This window comes from Chaetura pelagica, unplaced genomic scaffold (assembly GCF_000747805.2).
Source record: "Chaetura pelagica isolate M959 unplaced genomic scaffold, ChaPel_1.0 scaffold255, whole genome shotgun sequence".
Taxonomy (NCBI): Eukaryota; Metazoa; Chordata; class Aves; order Apodiformes; family Apodidae; genus Chaetura; species Chaetura pelagica.
Genome location: NW_009953311.1, coordinates 385058 through 409031, shown reverse-complemented (window position 1 = coordinate 409031; position 23974 = coordinate 385058). Strand labels below are relative to the sequence as shown.

The following is a 23974-nucleotide window of genomic DNA, read 5'->3' as shown; positions in this document are numbered from 1 at the left end:
ACAGAACTCTGCCTCTGTAGCAGAGGTGGCATAAAGGAAGGACAGACACCAGTGCTCTCCTCAATTCAGACTGCTGCATAAGCTGCTACCTCAACAGCCCTTGCAGCAGAACCAACAGCCATTCCTGCGTTCATACTTCCATTAAAGATCATCATGTTCCATAAGATAACTCCTGCTCATGAAAAGAGAAGGCTATGAGGAAAATAACCCACAACTGTCTCCTGCTGTAAGAAGGCTCAAAGTGTAACTGAGTCCACAGAAGGGCCATGAAAATGGAATGAAACACCCCTCCTTTGAAGAAAGGCTGAGAATTGGGATTGTCCAGCCTGAAGAAGAGAAGGTTCCAGGGAGATCTTATTGCAGCCTTTCAATACCTAAAGGGGGCTTTATAAGAAGCACTGAGAAAGACTTCTTAGTAAAGCCTGCAGGATAAGACAGAACTAGAGGAAATGGTTTTAAACTGAGAGGGTAGATTTGGATTGGACATGAGGAAGAATTTTACTGTGACAAGGGTGGTAAGACATTGGAACAGGATGCCCAGAGAGGTTGTGAATGTCCCATCCTTGGAAGAGTTCAGGGTGAGGTTGGATGGGGCTTTGAGTAACCTGATCTACTGAAAGATGTCCCTGCCCAGTTAAGAGTATATGATAGCTGAAAGTCCCATCCAACCCAAACCATTCCATGACTCTATGACCCTGTGGTTCTTGAAATGTCCTGAGGCAACTAACTGCTGTGTCTACTCTAATTTGTGTACTTCACCTTTGGTAAGTATCATCCCTGGTGAAGTGTCACTGAGACACACTCATAGGTTGTTCCTGCCACACAAATTATTAGACTATAATATCAGAGAAAACTGTTGTAGCACAGCAAGAACTACAATTATATAAGCATAATATGACTGACTATCAGCAGAAGATGAATTCAAGCTGCAATATATTATCAGTAATATTCAATGCCAATAGCAGAACTAACTGAAGAGAAAATTATGCTTAATTTCCTAAAGGTTACCTCACTGATTTTAAACAGTATGCACACCTGAGTCTAAAAAAATGTGGCCACAAAATCGCCAATTCTAAAATACTCATATTTTAAATAACTGAAGAAAAAAAAAAATCAAGCAGCAATTGGAACATGCAATTTCATGATATTTCTAAGTGCACATGCAATACAAAAACATATTTTAAAGTTTTTCAGAATACAGCGCTAACCAAATGAAACTAGTTTCATTAAGCCAAGCAAGAAATAAGTTTTCCCAATATAAATATTTTTCTTTTTTCCTATCAGATACTCAAATGCATGAAGTAAATGGAGACAAAAGTAAGTCTGAAATACTGAATGGCATTAGATTCTTCCTGGTATTTAACAGGAAATTAATGTTTATTTATTTATTTTATTTTAGGCTATTCCTGTTCTTCCTTTGCACAGAAAGTATTATTCAGACCAGAGCACCTTAAAAAAACTTGACAGAAGTCTATAACAATAAAAAATGGGAGATGAAAAAGTAGTGAAATATGAAATCTGATACCCAGCATAATTCAATGTGCTGTAGTTCTTGCATTGAAAAAGTGATCAAATGAAAATTTGTATTTTTTCACATCAACCAAGCTCAGAAACTCACTGCTATAGAATACTGAAGATAATGAGAAAGTCCACAGCTTCAAAGAGATTGAGTAAAATCACAGAAGAAAAAGATTTTCAAAGGTTATTAGACATGAAGACATCATATCTCATTAAGTCTGAGATTCCAGTAGCTCAGAAAAATGTGGAGTACCCTTGTCAAATCCTTTTAATACCATTAGATTTTGCTGAGATGACTGGGGGTGTCCAAATGAAAGGGGAAAATCAATCTGGTACTGCTACTGTGTCTGTAAATAAAATCAGGATGCAAGAAAGCAAAGTGCACTCAAAACATTTTAAATTTTTTTAATTTAAAATCAATATATCATAGTTTACCATAAAATATAGCACATATGTATTACCTATTACATATGTAATTACATATATATTCACAGCTGTAAACCACAAGCCTGTATAATGATAAATATGGATTCATTACTTCATCTTTAATTTCATGGAGGTATCCCATTTTCTTGCAGACTGAAGCTGTGCGTATTTTAGTGTTGAACTAAGATAATTACAGCACAACTCACATAGAAAACTTTCATTTTACCGCTTTACAGGATATAGAAGTCGATGGTTCATCTGAATCATCTGGACTGTATTTTTTCCACAAAAAATTTTCATTTTTTTTCCAAAGAGAACTTTCATACATGTCTTTCTCTTCTGTCACTGGCAGATGGGGTACTTTTTCACATAGCTTCTCTATGACTGTTATGTCCGTGAGCTTTCTAAGGCTCTCCTCATTCTGCTCATTCAGCATGTCCCAGAAGTCTTTCGGTCTCTCCTTTGATTTTTCTACCTGCACTGAAGGCAATCTCCTTACTGATTCTGTAGGCCCATTTCCATCATTTCTGAAGATGTCATTGAGAATAGAGGTATCTCCAAGTAAGTCCACAAATGATTTCTTAGAAGTCTGAGCTTTTTTCTCCCCATTTTGTGACTGAGATAGGGATCTTTTTCTTGGCAGTTGTGCTCCTTTGGAATCTTGCTGTCCTTCACTACTTTTTACAGACAGCAGCTTAATTATTTCTGATTCACCACTTAATGAGGACTTGAATGCCTGACTGTTCCTCCTTTCGATATGTTGAGCAGCAACAGCAAGTGATTGTTTATGTTTTGCATCAACACACATATATTGCATGTAGGAGTCATTGTGAAGTTGCTCTGCCACTCCTTTGCAGCTCTGCTGTCTCTGCATTTCTGTAGTTTCACTCAGAAGCTGGCTGGTAGTTGACAAAGATTTAGACTTAGGTCTTTCAAAATTAACAACAGATTTTCTTTTTTGGAAGTATGTTGCACCTGATTCTCTTTCCTCAGAGTAATGTGAAGCTTGTGCTGGTACTACAACTGGGAATAAAGATTCCATCTCTGGATGTTTGGTAACATAGAATTCCTTCAATATCTTCTGCCTTTTTTCTGATGTAGCTTTTACAATACGTTCTGCCAGTTTCTCCACTGACCCCATATTAAAGTGGGATACCATTTCCTCAAATTGTCTCCTGTAATTACGAAGAGGGAAAAACAGGCTGACACCTTTAACTAGAAAAAAAAAAAAGCTGTTTTCAAGTAATTAATTCAATTCACATTCTTCACATACCCCAGAAAGAAATTGCAAAAGGGAACTTCCTTATCAGGAGCTTTGTTTTCATTTGCAAAGAGCAGAAAATAACAATGATCTTATAACTGAAGTGACTTCTGAATCCCAAACTTCAGTGTGATTTCCTCAGCTTATGAGCCAAAGATTTACTGACTTTCAGCATAGGTGTGATTTCATACCAAAGGACCACAGTTGAGAAGGATGCAAGTGGACACATGCTACAGTGTTTTTCGGAAAAAAACAACAACATACCAAGAAACACAAAGTAGCTGCTCAACTCCTTTTAAAAGGAGACTTACTAAACAAGAGCTAGATAAATAATATTCAAAGGAGACAGGGACTGTCTCCTCAGTCCTACCTAGTGAGCTATAAACTATTTGTTTCCGCTATGAGGCCAAGTTCTAACCGAGGCCAAGTTCTAACCAAAGGAGATCATCCTAATCAAGCTAGCCATAGTTTGGAACCAGGTAACCTAATGAGAAGGCTGGAGAAGTGGGTTTATGCTCCTTTGTCAAAGAACAGGTATGAAATGTTGCCTTTCCTGTAGGAGGCTTTCAAGTAGGCAGTGACACGCCTGTTCAGTCTGAAATACTGCTGGACTGGCTCACTCTAGCTATATTCTTTGGGTGTGGTGGCTGCAGGCAGCTTCCCACTCAGCCTTACAACTCCAATACAGCAGCCTGAGGCTCTTAATCATCCTCCACTGTACAGTGGATCCAAATGTACTACAGAAGTACAACTGCAAGTGAGGTGCTAACAGGTGACCTACTTAATGTTTAAGAGTGAATGTGCTTCAACTTTTTGCCAGATATGACTTTAGGATCTTGGAATAAAATCCTTAATTCCTTCATTGTCTTTGAAAATTGTTGCCTCAAGAGATTATTGATAACTATTATTACAATTTTGAGTATTTTTACCATGAATCATTCTTCTCTGGATGACTCAAATATTTAGAATTTGCAGTGCCTGTAACAGTAACCAAGTCTGGCACTTCAACATTAACAGTTTGGTTAGCCGGAGCCAGCTGCCTAACGTGACAGATTCTGAACACAGAGATCCTACCTAGATACCAACTCTCATATAGTAAAGTTATTTGAATCAAAGCTAAATTAACAATACATACCAATTCCCAGTTCTATAGGTTTGCCTAGTTAGGTACAGCTTCCCACTATTTCCACATACCATCTGGCTACTGTTATTGAACTTCTACCTACATAACTATGGCATTTCAGTATTTTTATTAATAACAGAAATAACTTGGGGAAAAAGAGAAAACTAGAAGACATATAAACTATTATCCTTCCAAACGTGAGGGCGGAAACAACATTATAAAACAAGTATTAAAAATATTGAGCCCCATGTTAAAAAAAATACAGGTTCAATTTTTTTTTTAATGGTCTCTCAAGTAAAGTTATGAGAGCCGGGAAAAAAAATCAATAAGTAGTCAGAAGCTCATACTATAAAATTTCGTGCTTCTATACAGTTTGAGCACTGGTTTGTAGTACTTCATGGTACACATAAATGAATACTGATGGTGACGACATCTGCAATCTATGTAATATATAGCTCATTGAATCAATAGGTAAAATGATCTGTTGGTTCAATTAATTTAATTACTCAGTATGGTCCTCTTGGTATAATGTGATTGGAAGTTTCCCCTTAGTTCTACTCTTGCCACAGAATATAATCAATATTCCCTGAGTATGGCTGAAACACAGAGAAAAGCAGCTGCCTTAGAGGGAAACTGTTTTCAAGCTTAGAATTTTACTATTATCTCAACAGAACAGTCTCACCTACAGATTCCTTTTGGTGTCCTTCCAACCAGGAAAGTGGTTGAACCTACTCTGTGTACCGTTTTGATTTTCTGGGTCACAGGATGCATAACATACAGGTGATGTTGCTTACTGTCCACCGACATTTCTTGATCTTCCTTAATAACGTTCTTCTCTGCTGCATTATCGTCTGGATTTTCTTCATTTTTCTAGTATAAGGAGACATGGAAAATTGTCAAAACAGCTGTGCCTAGGACACATTCATGAGCTCTCTTATGCCAAATTCTATCCCTCTCAACTAGCACTCAACGGTTTAAGTGCTAAGAATTGGATTCAGAACTGCTGTGTAAACTCCTTACTCAGGCACAAACTTACAGAAACACTGAAGGAAAGTCTTAGTTCTCTAAGAATAAGGTGGGATATTTTTCAAAACCAGTTAATTGTGAGGCTAAATGAAAGATCTCTGTTAAGTTCTCTAACGCACAAATGGGTTAAATGAGTTGCTCCAAGTTTTCTCCTGGGGGTAGAAAAAGTTACTATAAAGAAGTTTCTCAAGATCCGCAGGAGTTTTACCAGTGAGAGCCCACGGCCACTGCAAGTTACTCTTGAAAAAATTCTCAGCTTTCTGGCAAAGACAATTGACTAAATCGGTCCCAGTTACACTGAAATATAATTGGCTCTGTTGAACTTGTGAATGTTTTTTTAAAGTTTGCCAACTTAAATACAGCCCCCACGTCCCAAATCCAGTAATTAAAAAAAAAATTATAAACATTTTCTCATTAAAACAAAACCACTGATTTCAGTTTTTCTTAAGATGTCTCCATGTTCACTAAGGGACAAATCTGAATATTGGTACTCAAGAGATACAAAGATGAGGCGCTAGGCAGAGGTAAAATCCATGCATAGATGAAAATATTCCCTATATCTTTCTACTAGTATTACTATTTAAAAAGTTAAAACTTGGGTCAACCTTCCAGCACTGTCAACAGTCCACACTGTTCTGGTTCCTTCTGAATTTGACTTCATGCATTACTGCTCTGAATTCAGCCCTCTCATGGCTGATTTCTTTCTGACTCTTTTTCAGTTTTTGTCTTCTAACTCACCAATTGAAATCTATTTCATTACAAACATTTCTTTTCAACAGTTTTCTATTTTCTGTTCCTCAAGTGCTTTCTCTACCAACTTACTGTGTTTGTGTCCCATTATGTGTTCTTACATTAAATCCCATGTTGCCTTTGCAGCACTGGTCTTGTTCATCTGAACTACTTTATGGCTCAGCTACATAACGACTGAAAAAAGTTAACCAAATTAACCCATGGAAAAGAAAAATAGTCAAAAAACTGAAATTGCACAAATAGCAACAAACATTCTCTCTCTTGGAATAAAGATACCATCCAGTTTTGCTATCCAGTGATAGCAAGTTTTTCTCTCACTTTAAAATATAGATATGTTTTAAAGATTCAATTACATGAAAAAGTTTTTCTGTATGACAGCTAAAAATTACAGTAAAAATCCAAAAGCATTCTTGTAAAACATCACATATGTACATACTGTGTGTTAAAAATACATTCTTCATGCACTGCATGAAGACTGCATAATCTTCTGATTAGTCTTCTGAAATACACATGATGCAAAGCTAAATAAATACTTAGTATAGCATACAGTATCTGTGGTATGTATTTTAAAAGAATTTTTACAAAAAGATTGACAGCAATCATAAAAGCAGGTAGTCTCTACATGTTTAGCTACATTGATGGTATTATGCATTTGCAGTGCATGTTACGGAATTTCCACTGTGCAAAGTGGAAAAAATTTTACTTAAACGACCACATACTTACTAGTCATCTGAGAAATTAAGTGCACCTATATCAAATTACCTATAACACCATTATATGTTTCTTTATTATTCACATTTTCTTCTTTCAAACCAGTACTTTGGTGGAGGACAAAAGGTGCAGCAAAATAAATCCTTTAAGGCAACATTACAGTACAGAAAATATTCCAGTGAATACAAAGAAATAAAGTTAAAGAAAGTACAATAAAATAAATTGAGAAGTGCTACTGCAAACTAGGGAAAAGAACATACAAAACTGCAGCCATTCCTTCCTGTCTTACTCTTGTTTTCTTATCCTCTCTGCTTTTCGTATACTGGACTTACACTGAAGAGGCTTCCCCTATATTCAACTGGGAAAGAAGAGGGATTACTATGTAGTTGTACAGAAAATAGTTTTTAAAGTAATCAGAAAACCTAGGGTCTCTTAACACATAAAAAATAAATAAAACAAAGCATTTATTTTCACTTTTTATATTCCACTTAGTCTATGGGTTTTCAGCATAAACACATTGTATTTTCTTATCATGGAAGATATTTTCCTTCACTACTACTTCTTTTGTTATGCCTGTCTCTGATTCTTAACCGTATACAGCAAGTTTTGAATACTAAGAATGAATACCCATTTCCTTGAATTACTTACTACAGACAGGCTGTAATCAAGAGTCCAGCAAAAATGGTAGCAGCTGCGTATTTAGAGTCCCACACCAGTTCACATTTGAGGGTAACAATCTTCAAGAAACATGAAGACAGGCAGCTGAGCATCAAGCAGGAATTTAAGTGCCACAATGTAGCAGTAACTTCTACTTAAGAGATTCCATCTTAAATCTGTAACAACTCTTGGATCTATTAGCTCCTGGTGACAATCTATCTCCTGCACATAGTTACAGCAGTTTTAAAAATAGTATATACCTAATAAACCCAATCTTTGTCTATCTGTGACAGTACAAAATTTCAGCATCTCTCCTTCCTGCAACAGGCACAAAGAGCCACCTCTTTATGGAATTAAGAGCATATGCCCTGGAGCAATGAATGCTAATCCATGTATATGCATCCCGAGACACGGTGGTGATGACTGACCACCTTAAGCCTGTGACTTCCCTTTTCCTCTCTTTAGCCACTTCGAGCAAGGCAAAAGAGAACAATATTCATCTTTTTATGTACAGCAATATTAAAATGCATGGGAGAGCAAGTGAGCAAATGCTAATAGTAAGAGGAGTGGAGAAAAAAAAACAAAATAGAGATTCAGGGATATATGCTTTTTAAATTGTCTCATGTTTGTAGCAATTCAAGACACCAGACTTAAAGTAATCTGAAATTGAAAACATGCTTGCATAATCATTCCCTAGCTGTAGCTGCACTGTGTCTGAACATCTTTCTTTTCCTGAGTACCCAAAGTATTACCATGGTAAGTATCTTGCCAAATACTGACTTCCAGTCAGCAACAACCCTCTCTGCCTTCCCCATTTAAAGATGGAACAGTGTTAACAGGCCTTTTTCTTCAGATGTGCATGAAACCACTGCTGCTAGATATCCAGGATACTTTCCATTACATGGTTGCATTGTTTCTTTTCATTTCTAAAACAAACAAGGCCTCCTCAAAACTCTAGCTGCCTTGCAGTCACCTAAATCATATAAAAGCACAAAACACTGAATTCAGCATGACTGTCCTCTTAAAACAGGGGTTGCAAGCAAACAACAAACCCTTATGTCATATTCTAAATGGTATTTTCCCACTCCCCTCAAAACCTGAGAACACACATGACTTTCCAGATATACAGTGAGGTGTGGTGGGTTTTGGATGATTGTTATTATTTTGATCAGGTAATACTTACAGCATTACAGTGAATTTATCTACCCAAATTACAACACTAAATTCTTTCAGCTAAGATTTTTTCCCCTTACAGTTTTTACTGGATTTTATCCTGAGAGTTCTCCCCTAATATGTATGAATTACTATGATATTTCTATATGCTGTTCTTGAACATACTCTATGCTTAGATATTGTTTCTATTTTACCTTAGATAATGTATTTATTTCTTCTACTTGTCAGGCCATACATACCCTGAAATGCTTTCTAATAGACGATTCATTCTTGGTCTTGTTTCCTTTTCTCTTTTACACATACACGTCAAACAAGAATTTCTTCCTAAATTACTCTGCATACCAAGGAAGACAAAGTATAATGGTGTCCCCATAGGACTCCCTGTAGTTTCTCTAAAAATGAGGCCCATATGGTCAAGATTAAAAAAAAAAAAAAAAAAAAAAGTAATCAAATAATAGAATGCCTCTACTTTCACTTGATTCTTAAATAAACCAGAACCACTTTTCTACTTACAGTGGTTGCAATACTTAATAAACTACGTACTTCAGAGCATTATGGTGACTTAGACATCGCACAGTTTTAAATAAGATCAACTCATAATATTTCAGAACAATTTCTGATGTAGACATGAATTTCCCCCTCTGAATTTAACTTTCTTAATTGAAAAGCAGACTCAGAATGATGCTATTATTCTACTAATATAGGACAGGCGAATGAGAATTAGAGGCTATTGTATAACTGATGGTTAGTACCTCAGCTGTCTTAGAAAATAAAACTAACATAGCTTAAAATTTTAGAACACTAACTCAAACTTTTTTATACTCAAACTTTCTACTAAGGTTTTCTAAAACTACAGAGAATGTTTGCTCTGAATACAAAGGTATCCAATTTTTATTGTATCACAGAAGACAAATAGCTGAAATACTCTTCAAGCTATGAAAAATGTTTGGGTTTTCTTTTATTCTGGGTTCAATTCATACCTCCAAAACATTGCACCAACACTCACACCAGTATTTTGCTATATTTGCTATTAAATGTAAAGAAATTTTACCAGAGTAATATGTAGTTATTTTCTCCTGTTTGTCATTTCTGGTTTGTCGCTTGTACAAACAGAGACCAAGGACATTCCATAAACTCGCATCTTTTGCTTGGTAAGGGAGAACTGCCCACTAAGTCAAATAAGGACTGTTTGTGTTCTATTTCTCTTTAGAAATAGAACATTCACTTTCAAGTCTGTTTTCTTCTCTGATCAGGTAACAGGGCAAAAATTTCTCATTCAGAGCAATTTAGTTCAATTTGTTGACTGTTTAACAAAAAGAACATAAGCCATATCACTTTCTTGCACCAAAAATACGACCATAAATCAATATAGTTGTTATTGTTGAGAATGAGAGGAAATAATCAGCCTGTCTCAGAACTCAAAGCTAAGATAATTCCTTATTCCAGAAAGAGCCTGTGGACTTATACCTATCTTCTTTCACCCTCTCAACCCTCCATCAAACAGCAGCAAACCCAAGAGCCATGCACATACACCATAATGAATACGCAACTACATGCTTCACAGAATTCCACATACAAACTCACTGCACTTTGAAAAAAACCCAACAAAACAACAAACAACAACAAAATACCACAAAAAATCACAAGCCATACTGAAATGGTTCATTTCACAATAAGCTAAAATTGTAAATTCAATAAAGCAGCATTACAGGTCACTCATTAGGGGACAATTATTTCAAAGCTGAATAGCATTCCCAATCTTAGAAAAGCAGAATAACGCAATGCTATCTCCTCAAAGCTTACACTTTGTAGACAACTATCTAAACTTGTTGAATCTGAAAGCTGTGCACACACACTTAAATCAGAGTGACTATAATTGATAGAAAGTCTTTGTTTAAATAATATACAAAATGTCAACATAATAGAAATACGACAAAGAGGAGTTCTTAATAACACAACTTTTGTATTTACCACTTAAACCTGCACTGGAGATAAAATGGGCATGTTTTTTCCTAGGCTGACAGAACGCTTAGTTCTCTCATTTATATACATTGCAATAACATAAAGAGGGGTTTACCATTAATCCATATTTTACTACAAAAAACCCCGTTATTTCTCTGTCAAACACTGGCAAGAGTGCCAAATGTCTGTCACCCAATTCAGAGGATTAAGTCTGCTTTTATAGTGCAATTCTTTTAACAATTTATAAAAATACAGATACAGTTTCTTAAGACTTGGTCATAGTCTGTATTTTGGCCTGAATTCTTGCTGCAGAGGTTGAATATGACAGCTGGCAGGAAGCTGAAGGGAGACTATATCCTCCCTCTTTTCCTCACATTTTAGTTGCCACAGTGATTAATCCTCAATTGAATGGCTGTTTTTGTACTTCTCAGTAAAACTAAGCAAACTTAAGTTGAAGACATGCAGTTGACTGAAAAAAAAAGACTCCACATATTCAGCAGGTACAGTACAAGTTCTTGTGATTAATACTTTTCTATATATTAAAAAACACAAATTAGCTTTAGAATGTATGTCCTGTTCTCATTTTTTGCCTTTCTTGTAAAATCTTTGAGCTTTTCCAAAGTCTTCCCAATGCTCTCACCCCCCGCCTCCCCGATTCCTACTGAAGAAATACTACACAAATTCAACTTTATAGAAGCTAGAGAAGGCCTATTCCAGACTTTTGTACTTATATAAAATGTCATATTGGCTGTTTTTGCCAATTAACATGGAGATTAATTAGGAAATTAATTAAGGAATGCAGTAATTTACTTCAGAATACTCCAGAAACTTCAAAATAAAGTATTTAATCTTGTCTCTGGGAGGCTTCTATTTCTTACAGTAGCAAAGTAGAAGTTTCACAAATATCACTGCAAGCTACCCAAAAAAACCAAAGTAACAAGCTCCTGCAACAAAAATCAACCAGGCTGCTTTGGAAGCTTGAACTCCATTTCTTTCATTGTTAAGTGTTTAATTAAAGCTGTCTAGTTTCGTTTTCAATCCAGAAAAGTCTCTGCCTCATTCTCTGTCTTCTTCCCTACTTGGGTGGGAGGGGATCGAGAATGTTGTTGTTGATCCTAAGTCAAATGGTGACAACAATTTATTGATGCTCAACGTGGGGCTCAATCTTAAACCCAGACTATAAATTCTCGCCAATTGGGAGTGTTTAAAATTCCACCTCTGATGGAAGGAATCCTTCAGATAGCAATGGGCAACACTTCAGCTGAATTTAATGATGGAATGAAAAATGAACATAGACTTTCTGCAGACATGTATCTGCTGGACCTTTCTCCCAACATCAATCACAGATGTGGTATGCAGTCAAGAGCATACTGCTCTGTGTAGCTGCTCTTGTTATTGTTTCATGGTTTATCAACGGAGCTGTAACCATAATCAACCGTATAATTACCAGCCTAGTGATACTAGGGGTTATGACACTGATCTTTATGGGGGCACTGTACACTGTATGCATACAGTTAAAGTAGAGATCCTAAAGTAAACAGAAAGGTCCATGTTGATAATGGCAGCAGCAGGTTCCATTTTACCTCTCCATTTTCTCTCAAGCTGAATCTCCTGACTCTTGATCTGAATAGCGTTGTTGCAGTAGGGATGCTTCTGCTGAATGTTTATAATGTATTGTGGATTGTAGGGTGAGGTGCTGTTCCACTCACTGCCACTCCCCCACAGGCAATGCTGCTGCCACTCATGATGCTGTTACCACCACTAGTAATGCTACAAAAAAAAAGTTGCTTCAGCAAAGATTAAATCCACTCCTATTCAAACCAAACTAGTTAATCCTGTGACCAGGAGCAAAGAAAAAGGTGAAACAATCCTCCCTTTTTACCCACTCCCGTCTGAGACATCCGGAGTTTCTTCAAGCAACAATAGAGACAGAAATTGAGGAAGCAGACTATTTTAAATGAGGTGATGGAGCAGGTACCTCTCAAATAGATAAAGGAGTAGGCCCTTCTCAGGCAGATAGAACAGCAGGCCATTCTCAATCAGATGACGATGATGATTTTGTCCAGCCTTTTCTCTGAAGGAACTTCACCTCATGGGAAAGGACTTCACCCATATTGATTGTGAGGGACTTCTTCCTTGGTTGGTCTGATGCTTTGATAGTGGGGCTAAAACATACAATGTGGAAGAGAGAGAAGCCAAGCAGTTGGGATCCCTTGCCAGAGATGCTGGTATTGACCGAGCACTTGGTAGTAAGATGGGAACTACTACCCTGTGGGACCAACTTCTTTCAGCTATAAGGGAGAGATATCCCCACAAGGGTGACATTGAATGGCAACAAAGAAGATAACCCACTCTTGAGAAAACCATCATGCATTTGAGAGAAATAGCTGTGCGAGAGGTGATCTATGATAAAGATCTTACAAATCCTGATGACGTTCTGTGCAACACACAAATCTTCCGGAGGTTTGCTCAGGCTGTACCAGCAGCACATGCCCCTATATTCTCCCTCATGGGATGCACTGATGACAACACAAGACCAACTGTGCATGAAGTGGCTTTCAGAGCATGACAGAACGGAGACAATCTCTGATTCCCATCAGTTCCACACCTCAGCCATTGAACAAATGACAGAAAGAATACGATGCCAAATAGATGGGAACATAAACCCCAGTATCTCCCTAGAGAAAACTGGTCATGTGTTGCAGCCATTGAGAGAAGGCAAACTGCTATGAGAAAGCAGCTAGAGAGACACAACCCACTTTACTGCCACCTGTGGTCTCTCTCACATACTTAAGGAGGACATGAAAATATGGGACAAGAGACCCACTGATGTCCTCCAGATATGCACGCAAAAGCTACTAAACAAAGGCAGAAGATGGTTCTTCCAAGAAGAAGGCTGCACCAGTCTCCATCCAGGATCGTGTTTCAACCTCAAATGCTCAGAGGTGCCCTGCCTCTGGCCAGGAGGAGGAGAGGGACAACCAAGTTTACTGGACTGTGTGGATTCAGTAGCCTGGCACATTAGAACCACAAAAGTATAAAGCTTTGGTGGACACTGGAGCACAGTGCACCCTAATGCCATCGAATCATAAAGGGACAGACTTTGTCACTACTTCTGGAGTGTGTTGCTATACAATGTCTGAGAAACAGAACAATTATGTTAGAAAGCAACATCAGTGACAAATTTCAGTTGATACAAACTCTGCTCTTCCTCAATAACTATCAGGTTATAACTAACATTTCCGTATTTAATACCATGGTTTTATTTACAAGAAATAGTAATAACAACTTAAAACTGTTCAGCTGTATCTTTAATACTACACATAATGCTACTTCAATCTGTTGAAAAACTTTTTCATTAAACTTCATTTGAAATCAGTATTCTCTTTATAACACAGCTAGTGGCTCTGACAGTGAATGTCCTAGCTTAAAACTGCTGGCAAATATGTGAAAAATGACCAGCAACACCTGATGCCCAGAAGATCAACAAGGACAGTGTTTTTCACAGAACACCTTTTAAAATAAAAATAAACTAATGAAGAAAGGAAAATAGTAGCGGTAACATTATAAGTAGATCATATTTCTAAGTTGTCTATGAAGCCCTGGCAGCATTTTTTTTACGCCAAGCACAAAAAATTCAAAGCTCCACATAGAAGCATGGTCAGCCATCTAGGGATTATTTCTAGATTAGCGCCCAACATCAAAGAAAGTACAGGAAGCAAAGGAAGAGGCAGCCTTCTCCATAATTACTGATGCTTTTCTTCCTACTTAAATCTCCAAGAGCATTGATAGTACTGTTGCTTGTGAGTGAAAAATAGATACCTTAGAAGGACTGACAAGGTAATCAAGAGAGTAATTTGTAACAGTTTAATTTGTAACAGTTGCAGTCACACAGAGTCTAAATATTGAGATTCAAATTACATGAACAATACAAATGATTCCCACAGACTAGTTTTAAACCTATGTGGATCAACAGACTTACTCAAAGTACTCTCTTCAGTCTTCTTTCATTTGTATTTAATTTTATTAATGTTGTCAGCCACTGCCATTAAATAAGGACCTCTCTACAGTATTCTTGAGCCTTTCTGACCAACTTTTCTGTTAATAAGAGACATTCTAATGCAAATGTGTTAGCATTGAAAAGGCCCCACTTCTGCTGGTTGGTCTGGTTTGATCTTCCCAGTGCAAAAATTCTTTGGCATCCCTGCTAATGGCTTAATTAAATATAGTACATCAACAACACTGGAAGAAACTCTTAGCCACTGCAGGTGTTCAACACCTCAGAACAACTGAAGGCTTCTGTCTAACATTTCGATACTGATTGCTACTACGGCTGTAATGATGAAACTGCACATTCACCAATTACTTTTTCTATGCAGGTGCTTTATCTTAAGAATCTGTCTAGGAAACAGCAGCTGTTTCTTCCAAGACAAACAACAAAGTATCAGATAATCTGGCTAGATTAAAACCACTATGTAACAAGAACAAAAACCTGGGAGCAGCACAGAGCAGTACCTCAATTTATTCCAGATTTGTATATATTCCAAATGTAATTAAACAAGATGCACAACAAACAAAAAATGAGTGCTCCTGCTAAACTCTTGTTTTGTGTTTCATACATTAAGCATAGACAATAATGACCGTTACTTTAACCCATTATAGAAACTGCATGCGTCCATACCCAATAAAACCCCTCAAATAAATAAAATCTGCAAACTGATTTATGTTTGACTTTCTATGCTACAGTACATATTGTGGTAACTAGATCTTTTTAAACTGAATCCATTACAAACTGAAGTTTTTTCAAGCCTCAGATCAGAAAAACATGGAACAGAATTTTATTTTGAACAGTTAAATCCTTCACTTTACAGTTTTTCCTCAGAAAAAACCCACAGAGAGTGTTCTGCTGATTAATTCCCAACTCTCTCAGAACTGGTCAATCTAAAAAAACCCAACAAAATAAAACCAAAACATGACTGCACCTGCATTTGAGCCTCCTCCTCCCATCCTCAATGGCTTTGATCATTCATGGTGCCATTAGCAGGAAAACAAGTTTGTTAGAGCTTTTTAAGATGAAAATTTAGTCTAAAAACAGTAGAAACAACATTTCCCAAGCATTCCTCTTTACCTTAGCACTACAGACTGCTACATTAGCAGGAAGCTGGGAAAACTGCTTCAACTCAAACACATCTCGCACTGCCCATCGGCTCAAGCGATTCTCAGCCTTGCTGGATCCAACCACATTCTGATTTGAATGAATATATGCCACTTCTTGAACACCATCTGATGAAGCAGGAGAAAGACAGAGTCAAAGTTTTATTTCAAAATCCGGAAGGTATATAGCTGCACTGAAGAAGGACATCACTATTAAAAAAATCCAAACCAACAACCCATACCTTTTATAGAAAAATTGTAAAAGTTCTTACTATTTCACTCAGCACCAAGTTTCTCAGTTCTATGAAATGGTGAACAATCATTAGACTTATTCAGATTTATCCAGGCAGTTTAATACTGCTCCCATTTCACTATGGGATTTTTTCAGATGGGCAAAGGAGACTTTTTAAAGGATCTATGATTTAATGGCTGCAATATTAATGCTTAAAGTTAAGTCTCAAATAGAATCAGATCTTCTATGTGGTACTTCAAACTCCCACGTCACAAAACCAAAAGTTTATATATTAAAAAAAACCACCTTAACAGCCGTGTCAAGAGTTCAGGTTTTACAGCAGAAATAATTTGATTTGTGAATTCTTAATTAATCTTCCATTCCACAAACAGTAAGTGTTTAACAAAATACTACAGAGCAACCCATTACCTCAGAAGACAGGAAAGAAAGGCTAATAAGTAAATACGGAGATACAGAAAGACAGTACTAAATAATGTAGACCATTCACTAGTATCTTGTAACAAAAACAAGAACTTCAAACCTGCCAACGATTAACATACTACTACTTTATTTAAAATGAAATAAATTTCTAGTTACCTAAAAATCTGTCCATTGATTCAAATTTTTTCTCTTGATGTTCAAATTCAGTTGTACTTGCAGAAGTTCTACGCACAGCATAATTGCTAGACTTCGTTTGTGCAACAGAGCTACCTTGAATAGGATGAAGCATTTTAGATCCAAACTGAACTCTGTCTCTCTGTCTTTTACACTTGTACCTTTGCTTTCTGGTATGAATTTTCTCAACTGGTGAGTCATCTTCAGAGGATGAAAATTCATCTATATTCTGAGAATAACTTTCCTTTTCTTTTCTACTAGGCTTCTTTGATTGTAGCACAGATTTGGAGAAGTCATCTAGTACACTGTTACAGAAATGTCTTTCTTTCCCTTTTAGAAAGGTGAGAGTTCTTAACCTTGTTGATTCAGAATTGTGGGAAATTTCAATATCATCTGACTCATCACTTACATCATTTGTCCCTTTTAAATCTCTTCTGCTGTTCTTGATGTCTTCAAAAGACATAATTTTTCTGAAATCTGACTTAGTACTATGCAATTGACGTTGCCTACTTCCTCCCTTAAATAGCAGCCCATCTTCTTGCTTTGGTATCTCCTCAGGATTTTTATATGCTGAACTGCAAATTTCAACTTTTTTAGTAAGCATTGGTTGCTGGTATGCTGGAACTTGGGTAGGAAAGATAACATCATTGTTCTCTTCAGAACTCCAGTCTGTTTCAATGACTACATCACTTTGCTTTGAAATGCATTGATCCTTACTTTCGCTGTCCCCTTCCTCCTCTGAGCTGGACAAAACAAGCCCGTCTGTACTACACGCATCCTGTTCATCACTTTCATCTGGTGAATGAGCAGCTCTCTCGTGCTCCAAAATATGTTCATTGCTTTGACATTTCTGGAAATCACCATGCTTGCTACTTCTATTTCTTCTTATAGCATGATCAACAGAATTTGACTTACAAGACTTGTAATTATTATACTCTTTGGTGGTTTCAATTTCTCTCTGCAACAACTTAGAGAATCCACACTGCATTAAGGAAAATCGTCCCTTTGTTACCATTAAATTATTTGCATTTCTAGGCTTCCTTTTGCCCCATTTTTTCACAGAGGTCTCCAAAATGTCATCACTTAAGTCATCAGAAAAATCCATTTCTTCTCTCTTTACTTGTCCAGGATCTCCATCTTCTCTACAGTCCAGTTGCTCACACTAAAAATAACAGCAATTTATAGCAAAGGCATTTAAAGCATAAATAATATATGGAACATACCTAATTCCAAAGCAGTGTGAAAAAAAGGGGGTTTTCACTATGTTATGAAATAAAAGAATATACAAAAAAGTATTCCAATACACAAACAGAAGTAAAAAAACAAATCAGAGAAAAAATTGCACAGAAGTATTTGGCAGAACAATTTTTTTAGCAGAACCATGAAAATAACAAAAAAATATGCTGTGCACTACTAAAACAACATGTCCTCACAACCTACACTCATTTTTGTAGCTTACAGTGATCTTCTTGCAAATGTAATCTTTGAAAGGAGTGTGAAAAGAGACTTCAAAACTTAATAGTGTGTAATGACATTCATAAAAAAAAAAAAATCACACAGTTGCCAGTCTGCTGGTATATGGAGGCTAACACAATTTAAAAGAGCTATGAGTTCTTAACACTGTGCTCTTAAAATCAATTGAGTCCTACTTTAATCAAACAAAAATTACTTCCAGGCCACATTAAAGCATTTTTAAGCTACAGAAGGCCAGAATAAAAATCCAAAACTGCTTACTACTGAGATAAGAAACATGACAATAGGTAAATACAAAGTCAGAAGGGTAAATACTAAACTTTCACACATTAAGAGAAGTTGCAAAATCAACATATTAATTCTAATATCCAAAAGACAAACTAAAGAATTTACTGTTCATCATGGAATCCACTGTGAGATCATGATAATACAATAATGTGAGGTTATGAACAATATTTTGGCATACTGCTTTAAATTAATACTATCTTTTACCCACAGAAATCTCCAGGAACCATAAGTGACAGCAGTTTATTTTCAGTACCATTCAGTGTTATCTAATCTAACAATATTTTCACACTCTGAGGCCAAAAAAGACACCTCACCTTTTCTGAGTTGCATGGAGGAGTCTCTTCCTTTAGCCATGTAGTTGCTGTCATGACTCCTGCTTCTACTTGCCCTTCCCTCTAAAAAAAAATAAAATCAAGGATGAACAGAACAAAAACTGTATCTGTTCAAGTTAACAATGGCAAGGACAGAAAAAAATAGGTTTTTTTTTTTTCTATAAAGATATAAGCATGGGAAGTACAATCTGCAAAGTCCAAATTAAGACATATTTTGGCACTTACTCTTCTTTGATCTATAGCCTGCAGGAAAAGTAGCATACAGCATAAAGTGGGGTGACCTCATGAAGACAATGTTCTAATTTTTCACTTTTTACCAAAGCAGAATACCTGCTACAATGCTGACATTACATACCATGTTTTAAATTTTATTTAATTTAAATAATTTTTTAGCATAATACCTCAAAGTACACGATCTTATACCACATGAGTCTTCAGCCATGCTGCCTTTATACCTCTATTTATACCTCTTTATACCTCTATACCTCACATTCCCCAGTCTCTTCCTACATAGGCAAAATAACAAACTAAACAGAAGACAGAAAGAAACCTAAAATAAAACTGTAATAAATTTCAAAATGCAAGCTAGCTGCAGCAAATATGCTAGATAGAAAAAGATATAATACAGCATATACTTAAAACCAGTGTGCACTATATGGTATGGATTTGTGCCAACACTCTTTTCTAGAATTACTATGAAATTAATCTTAAAATATGAAGCTTCCATTACTTATTTCCACCTTGTAACATTTTTAAATCTAGCATGATAAAATACTTTTATTGAACAGTTTTTGACATTTTAAAATGTTCTATTAAAAGGTTACTATGTAAAAATATTTTACAAGCAGTATTCTGGCTTAAAAGGTCACTCTGATGTGCTAATGAATAAAAGGTATCTGCACAAAGTTGACAATATGTGAAAGTACCACAGAAATAAGCTACAGCATTTTTTTATTAGGAAAACAAGTATTTTAGCAAACTTTCTGCAATTTAGTCCAAACTTTTCCCAGTTTTTGTTTGATTTCAGGAAATCTATCTGATCTACATCAGAACAAGAAATTAGCATGCTCGTTTAAGGTACTGCATAGTCAGGTACTTTTAAAGTTTCTTTGTTTTATAAAGTATTTTGCTGTAATTTTGAATGGCAACACCTCATGAGGGAAGGAAAAATGTAAAACTAATATCCAGAAGTCAAATGGATAGGACTTCACACCTCCAGGATGTCTTTGGTAAGACAGGATCCATGAGTCCTAAGTTTGAAAAGGTTATGGATCCCAAAAAGCTCTCCTTGATGTTCCTTGGATCCTTGCACTGCTTCGAAATACCGCTTGGCATTTTCACTTCCAACTACTGCACAGTGAAGTTGCTAAAAAAGAACATAAGAGATTTCAGAAATGTTTGCTCCATCAGGTCAGAATTTCCTGCCATCCACATTATCTACACAGCATTAGTTTGAGAAGACAGAAATTCTTAAGGGAGAATAATTCGTTTTAATTTCCCTGGCAGATGTTTTCTGTATCACACACCCACTATAGAAACCACTGACACCCCTCTGTATCTTTAGTGTTCATCTTTTCTCTATACGAAATTCTCACTATTTTTCATAGTCATTTGCATCACGTTTACTTGGTAAAGACTAAGTAAAAGCCACAAGATCACTCCTATTGATCTCTGAATATTTTAATTATCATGCAGTCTTGCTAAGTACATCAAACAGAAGTGACTCAAAAATATTTGAGGTAAAAAGGAAAGACAATTTAATAGTTTATCAGGCAGAACTAAAACATTTTTGAAGACAGGCATTTTTACAGATATTTCAGAGATTGCAAATCCCCATGTTTCCATAATGGGTACATTTGATTTCAAGTGGAATTATGTCAAAACCATGGTTTTATGATACTGAACCTGTAATATTTTTGTAACTGTCTCTAAGCAGTTGGTAGTTCTTCAGTCCTACCCCCTTCTAGTTCTGGCACTGAACAGGCATTTTCCTAGACAGCACAACTCTTCAATTACGTAAGCCGGTAAATACACAGTTACATTCTAGCTTAACTTCAGATAAGCATAATTTACTCTTTCCTGAATTACACATGGCATTTACAATAGCACACTTTAGGACACATATATATCTTATTCATGATTCTATTCTGTTAAGATTTTTTTTATATATATCTTCAGTCATATCCGGATAGGTCATATAAACACATATTAAAAAGTAAGGAATTCTAAAATCAAATAGAACCTTCAGTAAGGACACACTAAACATGATAAAGTATTTTCACAATAATTAATTTCATGAAAAAGAGGGATGACCCTGAGCTCACTTCATAGCACCACTTGTATAGTTCAAAAGCCACACATCCACATGTGCTCATGGTTTCTGAATTTTCAATAGCAGATAAACGCATTTTCTTCACAATTTACTGAAGATTTCCTAGCTGTGCTCAATTGTTAATAGTAGGGAATGCAATCCATGTGCAGACTTAAAAAAAAGCACAACGAACAATAACTTACAATTACTCTGTTTATTGCTTCTTATTCAACTTGAAAAACACAAGTCCACTTGAAAAAAAAACCACTCAAACAAACAAAAACCAAGAACAAAATCAAGAGCCTTTCAAGAAGTTTTATAACTGCCTTTTGGAATCCAAACAGACAGGTCTTCCTTACATATGAGATCACTAACTCCAAAGACCTCTGTGATGCAATACTCTCCTGATTTTAGTGAATGGAGTCGGTTGTAATTTGCTATTGATAACTTTGTTAGCCTTTCAGAGACTTCTCCTATTGACCCTTGATGTTGAAATGAATCCTTGGAAGTACCTCATACAAGAGAAACTTTGGAACAGGATGTTCTCTAAGCTTTCCATGAATGTGGATATTAAGAATAAATCGAGTGGATTATTTGTAATGAAGACTCCTTTTTCAAAAAATGCTTTTTAAAATAAATAGCTACCTGACTTCAAATGCTGCAGATACTAAAACTTTTGCAGATATCATAGAATCACAGAATCATTTAGGCTGCAAGTGACCTTCAAGGTTATCTAGTTCCAATTCTCCTGCATAAGCATGAACATTTCCCTCTAGAGCAAACTGCTCAAAGTTCCATCCAACCTGGCCATGAACACCTCCGGGGATGGGGTTTTGTGTGGCTTCCACAACTTTCCTGTGCAACCTACATCAGTGTCTCACAGTCAAGAATTTCTTCCTAATGTCTTATCTAAATTTACCCTCTTTCAGCTTAAAAGCATACCCCTTGTCCTATCACTACATGCTCTTGTAAGAAGTGCCTCTCCAGCTTTCTTGTAGGCTGCTATATACATTCCAGCTGGAAGGTAGCTGTATGTGTTTTACAAGTATTTAAAGAAAACAGTTCTAGTCTCTGTATAACTTAATAAATGTATGTTTTATAATTAAAATTACAAAAGTTACAGAAAATCTTGAAAACAAACTATTTTTTGTTCATTGACAATCACTAAATAACATATCATTGCTTCACAAGTCAAAGTAACAGCATATACCATAAAATCGAGCTCAGCTACGACTTTATTATTAGTTTAGCTTTCAGTCTTTGAAAGAGCTAAAAAGATCTCCCAACTCAAATAGTTTGTCAACTTTACCTGTTTATAAACTTGTCGCAAGTACATCATCTCTTCCACAGTTCCCAAGGATATCAATCTAAACACTTTAACATCTTTGTGCTGGCCAATCCTATAAGCTCTGCAAGGACAGTGTCATATTAAAAAACATCTATTATCAATGAATAAATAAAAGAAAGCTTTTTGAGACAGTAAAAAAAATAAAAATATTAAAAGCATTCCAATAAATAAGGAGTACTCTAAATCATTTATGAGTTGTTTGTTTTTGCTTTAGTTTCTGTTTGGTTTGGTTTGTGGTTTTTTCACTTTTCTAAGTTTTCCTTATTATTTCATTCAATTTTTCTTTACCCTTAGTTTTCCAGTTGAAAAAGTGTTCTCCTCAATTTGTATCACAAAGGCCTGTCACTCATCTCTTTTGAAAACAAATCTTCCACTGTGTTTCCTCACGTTGTGGGTTTTTTTCCCCTCTCTGTTTTCATCTGCTCTTGCACAAGATATTCTCCTATTTGCATTACAGAGGAGTTAGATGATGGGTTAGATAGGGCAGCCTTTTCTTTACAAAGCACTTTGCAATGTAATAAAAGCAGCTACTGAACAGGGTTCTACCTGAACAGCAAATCCTGAGACTTCTAATAGATTATATTCTGAAAATTCAAGAGACACTGAACCAATTTATAGAAATGTGGTTGTACATGGATTCTTTAAAGACAGTCCTTTCAACAAAACACATTTCTGATACACATATTTCTCCAGAACAGGTGCACATTAACATCTCTGAGAAGTCAAAAAGATCCTTAAAACTGAATTACAGAATTAGATGGGAAAACAGAAACAAGTTTATTTCTGCTCATATAAAAATTATGAAAATCTACTCAATTTCAAAGGCTTCCAATATTTTTCAGCTGTTCAAAAGTATGTCCTGATTCCTAGAGAAGCATCCTATGATCAAGAAGCCTTGAAAGAAAAACTTCAGATTCCTTGAAATCCTTCAATTGCATAATACCAGAGATAGACACAAGTGCTGAAAAGATGCTGGTCTCCACAAGGGTGAAGCAGCAATGAACATAAACGGTTTTCTTCAGAGATTCTAGAATTCAAAACATCACTTGAACTAGGGACAATTACAACAGACTCTGGTTTGACAAACACAGGAAAAATGCCACTCAGCTATACACACACACACCGATATACTGATCACAAAAAGTAACTATGCCTTTTTTTTTTTTTTTAATGAGCTCACTAGCATAGTGTCACAAAAATAAAATGGAAAGTAAGTAAAATTCAGAGTGAAAAACAAAAACATCAAAGCTAACAAACAATTTAGCAGCACATATCTTACTGTCTTGGGGACAAGTCAGACCATGTAAAAAATTCCTTCCCTTAGGAAAGCTGAACAAATACATTACAAAATCAAAGCAGAGCAGAGTACAAGAAGAATCAAGTTCTCTGTTTTGAGAGTGTACCTGTCAATAGCTTGAAGATCATTTGCAGGGTTCCATGTAGGATCAAACAGTATAACAACATTGGCACCAACAAAATTAAGACCCAGTCCACCAGCCCTAAAGAAATAAAAATGAAAAAACAGAACTATTTGACAGTAAGAACAAGACAGTAAGAAAAACAGAAGAGGTTTGGGTTTTTTCAGTGTATTAGATCCATATTAGCATACTCTTT

General features: G+C 36.0%; 1 protein-coding gene across 1 annotated transcript in view; it reads right to left on the bottom strand.

The window, feature by feature from the left end:
* Positions 1-2161: 2161 nt before the first annotated feature.
* Positions 2162-23974, bottom strand: part of ERCC6L2 (excision repair cross-complementation group 6-like 2) — a 50218-nt gene continuing 28405 nt past the window's right edge. The window contains exons 12-19 of the mRNA XM_009998070.1: positions 23764-23859; positions 22322-22421; positions 19915-20067; positions 18684-18764; positions 16591-17770; positions 15736-15890; positions 5011-5198; positions 2162-3119 (exon numbers count right to left, since the gene is read on the bottom strand). Coding sequence (XP_009996372.1) covers positions 2162-3119; positions 5011-5198; positions 15736-15890; positions 16591-17770; positions 18684-18764; positions 19915-20067; positions 22322-22421; positions 23764-23859 — 2911 coding nt within the window. The remainder of the gene's footprint in view (positions 3120-5010; positions 5199-15735; positions 15891-16590; positions 17771-18683; positions 18765-19914; positions 20068-22321; positions 22422-23763; positions 23860-23974) is intronic.